The 14,130-nt window shown below is 44.6% G+C and overlaps 1 protein-coding gene across 1 annotated transcript; it reads right to left on the bottom strand.

Moving 5' to 3' along the window:
- Positions 1-618: 618 nt before the first annotated feature.
- Positions 619-13,808, bottom strand: C5H6orf62 (chromosome 5 C6orf62 homolog). Its single transcript, XM_040353809.1, has 5 exons — positions 12,314-13,808; positions 5,388-5,564; positions 4,742-4,864; positions 3,808-3,942; positions 619-1,898 (listed from the first exon to the last, which is right to left on the bottom strand). The coding sequence occupies exons 1-5, from the start codon at positions 12,440-12,442 to the stop codon at positions 1,773-1,775; spliced, it is 690 nt and encodes a 229-aa protein (XP_040209743.1). The 5' UTR covers positions 12,443-13,808; the 3' UTR covers positions 619-1,772.
- Between the last annotated feature and the right edge of the window lie 322 nt (positions 13,809-14,130).

Below are 14,130 nucleotides of genomic sequence, written 5' to 3'. Positions count from 1 at the left end.
GTGAACACGGAAGAATTGTGTGTTATCCCACGGTGAGATCGCGGGCGGGGAGAATCTCTGTGCAGCTCTACCACTAGGGGGCACTAAGGGGTTAAGTGTGCCCTAAGGGAGTGATTCTTACTGTAGGGGGGCGGGGCTGGATGCGTGACGTCACTGATCGTCGTTCCCTATAACAGGGAACAGACGATCAGTGACACTGCCACAGAGAAGACAGGGGAAGGTGTGTTTACACTCGACTCACCCCGTTTCTTCAGCTCCTGTGACTGATCGCGGGACACCGGTGGCGATCGGGTCCCGCAGCTTCGGACGGGGTCGCGAGCGCGACCCACGGCTGGACACTTAAAGGGCAACGTACCTGTACGTGTCTGTGCGCAGCCGTTCCATTCTGCCGACGTATATCGGCGTTACGCGGTCCTTAAACGGTTAAAAAGCATGTTAACAGAGAACGCCAACATATACACACAAAACTGAATGACTCATCCCTAATGGAACTCAGGGCAGGCAGCTGTGGAATTAGATAACCTATAGTGCTCTGGGAAAATAAAATAAACATTGACACCAAACCATTATCGTTTCCCCCTTAGTGTCATCATTTAGTAATTAGACAACAGCCACGTATTTAGAATTACCTCATTTTATTTAATTTTCAATGTAATCCAATTTCAAACAAAAGCTAGATACAAATTTAAACCAGGTAAGCACTAGTATTAGGCAAAGGGAGCAGGCCTATACAAGTTTAATCAAAAAGGTACTGAAACCTTTTAGCAGAGCCTTCTCTCTAAACAATACAGTAGTCAACCTTATTTTCATTGCACAAAATAAAATTATCCTCTGATCCAACTTAGCACACATCGGCTTTCCTTTTTACACAGTTTGCAACTGCTTTAGAAAACTAAAGTTTTCAGAACCCACCATAGGTTTCCCGTTATAAAAGTATTACTTTATTTTAGAAAAGTAATAAACGCACAAATCACCAGCAGGCTCATGTCTCAAATCCTCCATCCAGAAACATATGGTTTCCACAGTGCTCGAGTACTCCTATGTAATATAGCTACTGCAGACTGCTAGGCTATATTATTGTAAATGCACCCACAGTGGGAAATGCCGAGAGGTATGCAGCAACTGCAAGAACAGATCAGATTTTTAAGTGCCTGTACACTCTGTCTCATCCCTGTAAAAGGAACCAAGATATGAAAGCAAATGCTGAATAATCAGGATTTCTGTACATATATATCTATCTTTCTCAGAACATGCCTTCACTTAACTGCATCAAATCCTTGCTTCACTGAAGCGATTCAGACAGTGCTTTCATAGTGAGTAAAGCAGTGTAGCTTCTATGCCTGTTACATTCATGTTTCACCCTCAATACTGTAGTCTAACTCTCTAAACTTTAGGGGATATGACCAGTGCAAATGGGAAGACCACCAAAACAAATAATACCTTGTGCTTTCTGATACATTTGATTCAGTGTGCCAAAGTCCCATCATCAATTCACATTTTATGAGGCTAAAGCAAAGATGTTTCAGAACATCCTCTTTTTCACAAGGTCCATGCACAATAAATCAAAAATGAAAAAAAAAAAAAAAAAAAAAGTCCAGATACAAAAATTATGAAGAAAGAAAAATCCAGCATGAAGGTTCACAACATACACGTTTTCTGAGTGCGAGTCCATATTCTTCTGGAATCTGGAGAAGTAAAATAATAATGATAAAAAAAAAATAAAAAAAATTGCCGCCAAGATCTGATCTTCCCAGTTTGACTGGTCACAACCCTTACTCGGGCATGTAAGGGCGGAGATGATCCTCAACAGTGCCAACGGCCCAATGGGTGAGCTGTTCCTGTGGCAGGTAGAGGCAGATGCTGCATAACTTGAAGATCGTGGCTTTGCTTTTAGGAGTCTGTAAAACAGAAAAGACATTAAGATTTATGAGGCTTAAAGAGAACACGAGTCACAATCTATTCAAAAGGGCTATATTCAACATATTAGTCAAATCCTAAAGAGGAACCGCTGTCTGCTCATATAATTTGTAATAAAAACATCTTTGCCATTCCGAAGCTTCCCTCCAACCACTTTGCAAATTATACATATATTCACACACAGATTCTGTACTTGCCAAATATGCTGTAGAAACCTCCCTCCACCGAGTTTGGCTGCATCAATTTTAACTGTGGACAGCTGAAGCCTGTTCACTTCCTGGATTAACAGATGCACACCTCCAGCTCTGAAACTCTCATTGGCCCTCTTATGACCCATCCTCATACAGTGCAGAGATACACAGGACATAGAATGTGACATAGGATACTAAATTAAGATGTAGTATGGGGTGTATAAGCCAATTTTTTCAGCACATTTTTTATGCTGAAAAAGCCCCCCTCGGCTTATACTCGAGTGAGGGTCTCCCACTTCTGTCATGCAGTCTAAACTTTGTCCACTCTAACAAAGCCCTGCCTCTTCCTCATCCGTGAAAGACAGAACACTGATATAATGCTGGGAAACTGAATCAGTGTTCCGTCTATCCAGGATAAGGAGGCGGCGGGGCTTTGTTACAGTGGAAGGCCGCCAAACAGTTAAAGCGGATGTGCCACTAAAAAAATATATTAAAAGCCAGCAGCTACAAATACTGCAGCTGCTGACTTTTAATATAAGGACACTTACCTGTCCTGGAGTCCAGCGCCGATCGCAGCAGATGACGAGCAATCGCTCGTCTCTCTGCTGCTCCCCCCTCCATCCAAGGTGAGGGAACCAGGAAGTGAAGCGCTCCGGCTTCACTGCCCGGTTCCCTACGGCGCATGCGCGAGTCGCGCCCGCCGATTGGCTCCCGCTGTGTGCTGGGAGCCGAGTGTTCCCAGCATACAACGGGGGACGGACAGGAAGCAGAGAAAAAACCCGTCTTTTGCCCGTATCGTAGGGCCGGAAGTGGGTGCAGATACCTGTCTGTAGACAGGTATCTGCACCCCCCTCCCCCTGAAAGGTGTCAAATGTGACACCGGAGGGGGGGGGAGGGTGCCGATCAGCGGGACTCCACTTTAGAGTGGAGATCCGCTTTAAGACTGCAGTTGCATGACACAGCAGGAGACACCCGCTGTTTGTAATCAAAGGTACATGAGGCTGCAGATCGGCATTGTTGACCCTCTTTTCCACAGAGCTAGTTTACCGCTTTTCTTTGAAAAAAAATATTCAAAAACATTTAACCTACTGATGCCTCAATGTAATTTTATTGGTATATATTTTTATTTTAGAAATTTACCAGTAGCTGCATTTCCCTCCCTGGGCTTATACTCGAGTCAATACGTTTTCCCAGTTTCTATGTGGTAAAATTAGGTACCCCAGCTTATACAGTAACTTAATTTAACTTGTTTTTGTTTCTTTGTATGTATGGATTGTTACCAACATGTTGTGAAAATTTCATGTCAATACCACCTTCAGAAATATATTTACCTAGAAAAATGGTGACGTGTTCAATACTTATTTAATTTTACCCGGTGTGTGTGTGTGTGTGTGTGTGTGTGTGTGTGTGTGTGTGTGTGTGTGTGTGTGTGTGTGTGTGTGTGTGTGTGTGTGTATGTGTGTATATATATATATATATATATATATATATATATATATATATATATATATATATATATATATATATATATATATATATATATATATATATATATATATATATATATATATATATATATATATATATATATATATATATATATAACATGTGTGTAAACTGATTGGTTTGTTATTCGGATAGAAGTTACTATTCTAATCCAACATAAACATGAATGAGGTTTCCTTTAAACTTCAATTACCTGCAAGTGCTGTCTGTCGATGAAGAGGAACACTGACTGGGTAGGATTGTTCACAACAATTCCAGTCTTGTCCTTCCGGCTCAGTACATGCAGAAGATGTTTTTCATAATCACCATGATGAAATTCAAACTTGGCCTTAAAAGGGATGGGGAGGAAAAAATAAAATAAAGAATAGGGTCACATGCACTGAAAACGGTGGCATTACCATAATTTCCAAAAACTTAAATTGGAATATACAGAATCTGTAAAGCTACTAAACTGGTTCCATAAATAGATCCCCTGCGCACATATCTGTGCAGCATCTTCAGCAGTCTGGAAGGAGTGGATCTCATATTGCATTGATAAGATGATCTCCATAACTGAACATCCTTCACATGAAGGGCCACAAGGACATTTCAGGATGCAGAAAACCATGCCCTGACTTTCCTGGAAAATTATGTTTTGCATGACAGGTGTTTTTCTACAAGCAACAAGATGCTCAGATGTGACCAAGGGCCATTGATAATTGGTTTTCGCTTGATGCGCTTCGAGCTACAAAACGCTCAAGTGTAAACGGGATTTACATGTGTGGTCATTTGAAAGAATTGTACACATTTAAACACTGTACGCATCTAAACACAAGTACTTAAGATACATATTTTATGCATGATTTCTGCCAGCGCTGCCTGAAAACACGCATTCATGCAGAAAATATGTATATGCCCATGTGAATGGACCATTGAAATATCTGAATGAGGCCTTCTGAAGCCAGTTTAGCCACTTCAACACAATTGGCGGCACTTTAAAGTAAAAGCCTTTATGTAATGAAAGGTCATTTGTGCCCATCTGATGCCTTCAGACATGAACTTTGTAGAATTTACACAGAACACTACAACATATTACTATAATGTTTGGTACCTCCTTTGCATATTATTTGTCAGACAGTTGTACCTACCAAAACAGGCCGAAAGGGCTCATCAGATCCCTTCCATCTTGAAAAAAGAAGACAAACAATCTTCTCTATATCATTCCGAGGCCAAAGAATAAAGTCCATCTCTTGAGTACACCCAATTACATCCTATAAGACAATATAGAGATTATGCAAATTACCAGAGAGTGATAACATGTATAAAGGTTGTCCTACAGTGTGCATCTCACATTATGCTTGAACAATTTCATTTGACATCTCTAAAAACATCATATCCATGCATCCCAATGAAGGTGCATTTGGTGGAAACTGTAGTAAAGTTAGTGCAAGCAGGACTCTTCTATATTGCTGCAATGGGAGGAAAAGAGTCCTACAGTCATTCACAGTAGCTGAAATGCTTAGATACAAAAATGTAAGTTTGCAAGAAGTGGGGGTGGGTTTGTGCTGCCGATTCTTGGCAAATGTATAAAGTGGACTAAGAAGAGACACTCCACTATCGTAGTGCAGGACTGCAGATCGTCCAGTAGGTGTAAAGTATCCTACAATATTGGAGGGCAAAATACGGTCAAAGTTTGTGCTGTAAAACCTGACACCTAAATACACTGGCTGTACTACTGTGAAATGGGAAGTCCCAAGCAAATTACACCTCTAATGAAAAGAAACAAATCTTTACCCTCCGCATGGACTGATATCGAGGTGCATGAAGCTGTACAACATCCCTCTGCAGAAGCTCAAGGGAACTTTCCAAGGAATAGCTGGAATCCCGCACACCTTTCAGTATATTTTCTTCATAATTGTTAGTCATAACTGGTATAACATCAGCCACTTCGAACAGAGCCGACTTCTTTTTCTGTAGAAAGAAGAACAAAGTAATAAGTCACCACTGAGCAGAATCAATAGTTCAACACAAAATCAAACCCACAGTTTGTTTTATAGAGCGAATTCATTTAATGTTTACAATTCTATTATTCTGTATGTTTAGCAGTATGGCGCTGAACACCTGCAACCAGTTACATACAAAAATAGGAAATAAATTGCAAAATTCAACTCAGAAAAGACCCTGTAAGCATCAGTCTTTAGTGAACCTATACTCTTTATGTAAACCTTTTACAACCACTTATTAGGGCTTACCTGTAGCTAACCAGGAGATCTCCTAAACCTGCACTGTTTTTTATCGGCACATGCGCACTGGGGCAAACTGATATGTGCCGTTGCTTCAGTCCGTGTGCCTTTACCGGCGGCTCTCGCACGGGAGTGACATCATCGTGGCTCCAGCCAATCACAGCGCCAAAACCGCGATACCCAGAAGTAAGCCCCGGGAGAGATGTCGGCGGCCGGAGTGGGAGACGAGGACGGCGACGGCTGCAGGGGCTTCGATCTGAGGCAAGTAATACATACATAATGAGCTAGTATGATATGCATATTAGCTCATTATGCCTTTGGGTTTTTTTTCTTAATTTTTTGGGGGTTTACAACGACTTTAAAAGTCCAATTTAAAAGGGGAGTTCCAGCCATTTGTATGTTTATTAAAAGTCAGCAGCAACAAAAAGTGTAGCTGCTGGCTTTTAACCACTAGCCGACCAGCCACCGTCATTATACGGCGGCAGGTCGGCTCTCCTGGGCGAGAGCCCGTAGCTATACGTCCTATCGTATAGCCGCCACTAGGGGGCGCGTGCCCCGCTCGCCCCCGACTCCCGTGCGTGTGCCCGGCGGGCGCGATCGCCGCCGGGCACACGCGATCGCTCGTTACAGAGCGGGGACCGGGAGCTGTGTGTGTAAACACACAGCTCTCGGTCCTGTCAGCGGGGGAAATGCTGATTTTCTGTTCATACAATGTATGAACAGAAGATCAGTGTTTCCCCTAGTGAGGCCACACCCTCCCCCCACAGTAAGAACACACCCAGGCATACTTAACCCCTTCCCCGCCCCCTAGTGTTAACCCCTTCACTGCCAGTGGCATTTTTATAGTAATCTAATGCATTTTTATAGCACTGATCGCTATAAAAATGCCAATGGTCCCAAAAATTTGTCAAAAGTGTCCGCCATAATGTCGCAGTAACGAAAAAAAAATCGCTGATCGCCGCCATTACTAGTAAAAAAAATATATTAATAAAAATGCCATAAAAATACCCCCTATTTTGTAAACGCTATAACTTTTGCGCAAACCCATCAATAAACGCTTATTGCGATTTTTTTATGAAAAATATGTAGAAGAATACGTATCGGCCTAAACTAAGGAAAAAAAAATTTTTTTTATATATTTTTGGGGGATATTTATTACAGCAAAATGTAAAAAATATTATTTTTTTCAAAATTGTCGCTCTATTTTTGTTTATGGCGCAAAAAATAAAAACCGCAGAGGTGATCAAATACCACCAAAAGAAAGCTCTATTTGTGGGGAAAAAAAGACGCCAATTTTGTTTGGGAGCCACGCCCCACGACCGCGCAATTGTCAGTTAAAGCGTCGCAGTCCCGAATCGCAAAAAGTGCTCTGGTCTTTGACCAGCAATATGGTCCGGGGGGTAAGTAGTTAATAAACAGGCACTTACCTGCTCCAGCAACGCGCCGGCCGGGGCTCCGCTCCTCTCCCCCCCTCCCCGGCCGGCGTCTTCATCTTCAGTGTGGGCACCCGGCCGTGACAGCTTTCGGCTTCACGGCCGGGCACCCACTGCGCATACGCGAGCGGCGCGGCACTGCGCATGCGCGAGCGGCGCGGCCCCGCGTAATTGGCCAGGAGATCGCCTAGGACCTGTGACGTGTCCTAGGCGATCGCCTACAGCAGCCACTTCCTGAAGGCGACTAAGCTTAGTCGCCTACAGGAAGGAGGAAGTGGGACAGGAAGTCCCACTCGTGCTGAAGCCCCCACTCCCCCCCCCAAAAAATTACATGCCAAATGTGGCATGTAAGGGGGAGAGGAGTGGGTTAAGAGGAAGTTCCAAATTTGGGTGGAACTCCTCTTTAAAGAGAAACTCTGCCCCAGTAATAAAGTGAAACTAATCCTCAGGTCACACTATGAATCACATGTGAATTGGACAAGAACTGCACTCCAGTACAACTCACATCCGATTCAGCATGGTGCAAATTGAGCTCATTAATTTTGAATGGGGCAAAAACTGCACCAAAGTCGTGTATGCAGCAATTTTGGAACCGCGCTGCAATCGGATAGCACAGTACTCTGGTACCATGTGATCTGGTGCAGGCAAACGCACTGCGTTTGCAACCTACATTTGGGGGTGTTAAGATTGCACCGATATCCACTGCAGATTCCAAGGGCAATTTGAACGTGGTGCAGGAAATGCATACAGATCGCAGGATTTCCTCAACATTAGTTTGAACCTAGGCCAAGAGCAAGCATATTTTCTAATAAAGTAGGCTTCTTGGGGTGCCGACTCAGGCAGCACTTTTAAACACTAAAGCCCAACTCGGAACCTAAAATGAAAAAAAAATAAACCCTTACAGTGTACCCCAACAGTTAAACTAAACTCCTATAGTGTGCATGGACACAGGCTAACATGTAAGGGAGATTAATCACCTCAGCGTCGGAAGGTTTTAAACCCTTCATGACCAGGCCATTGTTTTCTATTTAGCACTGCGCTACTTTAACTGATAATTGTACAGTCATACAACACTGTACCCAAACAAAATTTGTATTTTTTCCCCCACACAAACATAGCTTTCTTTTGTCCACATTTGATCGCTACGTTTTTTTTTTTTTTTTTTTTATTATATAACCGAAAATGCTGGATTTTTTTTTTTACTTTCTATAAGATATAACCAATAATAAAAAAAATTAACACCCCCCCCCCCCCCAAATGTATTCTGCTACATGTGTTTAGTAAAAAAAATGAAATAAAAAAATCCAATAAGTGTATGTTGATTGGTTTGCGTGGAAAGTTATATAGTGTCTACAAACGCAACTATGGTGTATATTCTGGAGTTTATTCTTTATACTAGTAACGGCGGTGACGAGCAACTTAGAGGAACTGCGTGCGGCGGGCAAACTGACATCACCAGTGATACCAATACAGTGATCAGTGCTAATGATATACAGTCACTGTACTAATGACACTGGCTGGGAAAGGGGTTAACATCTCGGATACACAAGGGGTTAAACATGTACCTACAAAGTATTCATTTGTGCAATGTGTGCTTTTTACTAAAGATATTGGTTTCTTAGAGAGACAGAAATCTTTCCTTCTGTACAGAGTTGGGCTGTGATTGGACAGATCATCAGGTCCCAGCCATGAATAATGGGACTTGCCGAAATGCCCACTGTGTACAATCAATGTGTCAGCAGTGAGGAGGGGCACCCATATACTAGAAACAGGCTCATCCGTAGTACATTAGGGGAGGTCTGGAAATGGTTAAAGGGCAAAGGAAAAAAAAACAAAACTGCTCAACCCCAGGAAAAGCTGCGTTTGAGCTCAAGTGTACATGAGGCCTTTCACTAAAATGCATAACCAGGAAAATAAGTACCGTATATACTTGAGTATAAGCCGACCCGAATATAAGCCGAGGCACCTAATTTTACCACAAAAAAACTGGGAAAACGTTTTACTCGAGTATAAGCCTAGGGTGTCCATCTGCATGCCTCACTTTGCCCATGCCTAGACTGACGTTTAACATGGGAGTATATAGAAGGGGTGCCCAGGTTTGAAAAATCAGTGCTCCCCGGCCATAGGTCCCCCAGACAGCAAACTGGGGCTACATGTGTGCCAAGTTTCGGGTCCTGGGGACCCAAGGCCGGCCGGTACCGGGTTCCCAAAGTTACCGGAGAAATGACCGTTTAACATGGGAGTCTATGGAAGGGATGCCCGACTTTGAAAATTCGGTTCCCCCCGGCCAAAATACTTTGCACACTTGTAGAGGAAGAGTGGGGCTACATGTGTGGGGTCCAGGGGAGCTACAGTCGGCCGGTACCAGGTCCCTGAAGTCCAGGCGCAAAAAGGTGACTTGAGTATAAGCCGAGGGGGCATTTTCAGCACAAAAAAAAAAAAAGTGCTGAAAAACTTGGCTTATAATCGAGTATATACGGTATCTTTTGAGTACACCTTTACACTTATGCGAATACATGAAAAACTGGACCTGCAGCATTTTCTGCCAAGCCGAAATGTTGGCAACTACTGTATGTGTACATTGGGGTGCATTTCTGTTCTGTCCTTTTCCTTGTTTGAGGCCTTAACCTCACTGACACCACACACACACACACACCTTTCTTTGAGCTTTAATGGACACAAGAATTTGACACATCTCTATTGAAAACAGCAGAATGTATTGGCAAGTCAGTCAATTAACATAAAAACATCTTAATGAAAACACAACCAGATTCAGAGTTTCTTTGCAGTGGTTTTAAATTGTAGCGAATACTGTGACCCCAACTGGTGTAAACTGTAGCTCTCCTCATAAAAGGGGCTGCCGGTAGTGACACAGTAACAATCCCGGGTATGGGCTTGGTCACTTGGACGCTCTCCCAATGAGGGACTTACATGGTTTAAATCTCGGCCAGTTCAGCAAGAGCCCGAGATTCAAACTGTTAATAGCTGCTATAGCCCCTAGAAATAATAACTGTCTTCTCCTGGCAGGGACAGCTTCCCCTGCTCACCCCAACTGGGAGAAGACAATTGCCGATTTCACTGTCCATGGCTGCAGGAAAGAAATTTGCACCATTTAATGCCTTGCCTAGGCTTAAAGCGGGAGTTCACCCATTTATTTAATTGTTGCCCTTTTCCCCTTAGATTCCTGCTCGTTTGGTCTAGGGGAATCGGCTATTTGTTTTAAAATATGATCTGTACTTACCCGTTTTCGAGATGCATCTTCTTCCGTCGCTTCCGGGTATGGGTCTTCGGGAGCGGGCGTTCCTTCTTGATTGACAGTCTTCCGAGAGGCTTCCGACGGTCGCATCCATCGCGTCACTCGTAGCCGAAAGAAGCCGAACGTCGGTGCGGCTCTATACTGCGCACCGACGTTCGGCTTCTTTCGGAAAATCGTGACGCGAAGGATGCGACCGTCGGAAGCCTCTCGGAAGACTGTCAATCAAGAAGGAACGCCCATTCCCGCAGCCCATACCCGGAAGCGACGGAGAGGATCTCGTAAACGGGTAAGTACGGATCATATTTTAAAACCAATAGCCGATTCCCCTAGACAAAACGAGCAGGAATCTAAGGGGAAAATGTGCTCTCTAACGGTGAACCTCCGCTTTAATTGAGTCAATGTCAAATACAGATCTGCCCTCAAAATAAAGTAATCTGGATACAGCGCGTAGGCTGCATTTACACTTCAACATTTTGAAGTGTAAATGCAGCCTACGCAAAACAAATTTGCTGCGAATCTGCCCACAATTTGCGGCAACACTCACCGCGGGAAGCATGGTGCCCAAAAAAAAAAAAAAGTTCAGGAGCTACTTTTGAGCGACATGCTTCCCGTGATTTGAGGAGTCATTGAAAACGAATGGTATTCTCAAATGCGAGTCCCATGATTTGCCATTCACACATTAACGCTTTCAAATGCAGCAAATCGTCCCGTGATTCAAAACACTGCAGTGTGAATGCAGCCTTAGTGTTAAAGTATAACTAAAGGCAAAACTTTTTCTGTTTTGGAGTGGAAAGGGATTAGAATGCTTTTCTTTCTTTATAGCTGTCTGTTCCCCGTTAAGGAGATTAACAGGGGGAACACACTACTGGTCTGGTTTACCATTGAAAGTAAATCCAAAATTTTGGGTTGTCCCCAGAAAAGTAATAGCAGGGAAAACTTCCAATGGGGACACTAGTTCCGGTGACCAACTCCCCCCCCAAGGAATTCCCTTAAAGCGGGGGTTCACCCTAAAAAAAAAAAAAATGTTTTCTACCATGGCATCCAGCATACTAGCGCGAGCTACAGTATGCCTTTATTTTTTATTTTTTCGTCGTACTCACAGTTTAATCCCTTAGTTAAGTTTCAGACGTTCCTAGGCAGAGGGGAACATGATTGACGGCCGGCTATGGCGCGTCACGCTTCCCGAAAAAGCCGAAATAGGACTTGGCTCTTCACGGCGCCTGCGCAGTCAGCTCCTAGTCTGTGCGCAGGCGCCGTCAAGAGCCGAGTCCTACTCCGGCTATTTTCGGGAAGCGTGACGCGCCATAGCCGGCCGTCAATCATGTTCCCCTCTGCATAGGAATGCCCATTCCCAGCGGGTGTCTGAAATTTAACTAAGGGATTAAACTGAGTACGGCGCAAAAAAAATAAAATAAAGGCATACTTTAGCTGACGCTAGTATGCTGAATGGCATGGTAGAAACTTGTTTTTTAGGGTGAACCTCCGCTTTAAATGCAGAGATTTCCCCTCACTTCCTGTTTGGCTATAGGACAGGAAGTGAAATCTATGCAATAGGACACAGATGGTAACAAAAATTCTGACAGGGATTATAAATTGGAGTTTTGCCTATACTTTAATTTGCTTCCGGCTTTGTTGGGGCCCTTAAAGACGTTGTTGCAATGCCGTTCTAAATGAACTGTAAAGCACATAATAGTGCACATTGACACAAATCACTGCAGCTGACAAGTGCAAAACTGTCCTTTCCAGATTCACATAACATAAATAAGACGTGCAGCTCCCATCCCTCACCTTGTCTTTGAACACAAAGGCGACATACATCTTGAAGTCAAACTGGTCAGCCAGAGACTCTTTCTTCTTCCTTAGCTGGGAGCGCAGCCTGTTCAGAGCCTGCTTCTTGCGAGAGTTGGGGTCCCCCATGGTCGATTTTATTTTATGTTTTTTTGTTTTTTTTATAGCTGGTGCTAAACGCCTAAAGACACTTATCAGCGATTGCGGGTGGGTCGGACACCAGTTCAACAGAAACAAGCCATGATACCCTTATTTTGCTTTCAATGACTTCCAACAGGTCAGTGCAACCCAAATCTCTAGTTAGGCAACGTGTGACGGGCCTGTCCTACTATCGGGGTGGAGGGACTCAAAGGCTGGACAACTAGGACACAAAGTGCTGTTTTCTGATGAAACTAAAATAGGCATCATATACACAGAAAACGTGAACCAAAAACACATCTGGTATAAAAAAACAAACAAAAAAACAAATGCTAGGGGTGTGATGACAGTGAAGAAATGAAGATGTTCCTGCTATCAGCCTGTACCATAAAATCAAAGGCCATCCTGCCTAGGCATGTTATTGATGCCTCCTGGCTCACCAGAGAAGGGGGTGTAAGGGACAGATAGGCCAGCTGGAAGGCTGCATTCTCTACGCTGATGACAGATCTGGACTTCAAGCGACCCCCCCTTTTATCTTCCTATTACCTCTACAGTGCAAAAATAGATTATATATCGGTGTAACAAGTGGGGGTGGGGTGTTCACAGCACAGGTCGAGAGGCCCCACAATTCTGGGCATTATCAGGGCACCGAGGGAGCCCATGTGTGCGACCAGCTGACACCCCCTGAGGAGGGACACCATGATGACTCGGGCTGGGACAATTATTCTGTATGGGGAGGGGGGGGACCTATCTACTCTGCTACAATGTGCGATCAGAGGGTCAGCGATAGGGGGTGGAGGAGATCATCGCACAGATAGAGAGATTGTGATCGGGGGGTGAGAGGGGGAAGGGAGGGGTGTCCTAGCCGGTCATGTCTAACAACAATAAGGTGTCCGCAGGAGGCTGAGTGCAGATGTCAGGGCGCCGGATCAGCTGTTTATGCGGGGGGAAGCTTGTAAGGGTGACAACTCCGGGAAGATCCATGTCAAGAAAACACCAGGGACCCCAACGGACCCCTCTGGATGTGAGCTGCGCCGCTCATCGGGCTAAGCACCCTACTGCACCCCGACCCACCCATAGTCCGGAGCGGGGGGTCGTGCTGTGACAGGGGAAGGAGGCGGCGAGGAGGAGAAAGAAGAGGAAGGGAGGGAGGAGCAGGCGAAGGCCTCGGTACTACGCACTTCTCAGGAAACGCCGAACTCAGCTACAAGGGACCCCTAGCCCGTCTCCGTGCCGCTTCGCGGGGTAGGAAGTCTAGGCACCCAGCCAGACTAACTAACCACCACACCGGCCCCTGCCTGTCTGTCAGCACAAAAACAGCCAGCGCACACAGAAGGAGAAAATGGCCGCCGCTGCGTCACCTCCTGCCTTCTCCCGCCAGGGACCCCCCCTCCGGGATATACCATTCAACGCCGGGGGGAGAAAAAGTCTAAATTCGACTCCTTTTTTTCCCGCATGGTCAATTCATCGTACTTTTTATATCCTCAAATATCGCTACAGATACAGCGCAAGAGCTGTAATACCACACCACGTTTAAGCAGGTTCGCAGGAAACCACCACCAGTTGACTCAGTCAGCGCACCCCCGTATGGATGGATGAGCCCACAGGGAAGACTTCACCTACAGGCGGGGGGCGGGCGCTTCTCTCACATGATGTCTAGCACAGTTTTTTGTTTTTTT

The sequence above is a fragment of the Rana temporaria genome, chromosome 5, assembly GCF_905171775.1.
Source record: "Rana temporaria chromosome 5, aRanTem1.1, whole genome shotgun sequence".
In the NCBI taxonomy this organism is placed as follows: Eukaryota; Metazoa; Chordata; class Amphibia; order Anura; family Ranidae; genus Rana; species Rana temporaria.
The sequence above is the reverse complement of the archived record's forward strand: the minus strand, read 5'-3'. Positions and strand labels throughout refer to the sequence as shown.

What these genes read in the sequence shown, in the direction of transcription:
- C5H6orf62 (XM_040353809.1), bottom strand. Translation starts at nt 12,442, where the DNA reads ATGGGGGACCCCAACTCTCGCAAGAAGCAGGCTCTGAACAGGCTGCGC. An exon ending in CCTTTGTGTTCAAAGACAAG is followed by an intron (nt 5,565 to 12,313) that starts GTGAGGGATGGG and finishes TTCTTTCTACAG; the next exon opens with AAAAAGAAGTCGGCTCTGTT. An exon ending in AGCCCTTTCGGCCTGTTTTG is followed by an intron (nt 3,943 to 4,741) that starts GTAGGTACAACT and finishes ATCCCTTTTAAG; the next exon opens with GCCAAGTTTGAATTTCATCA.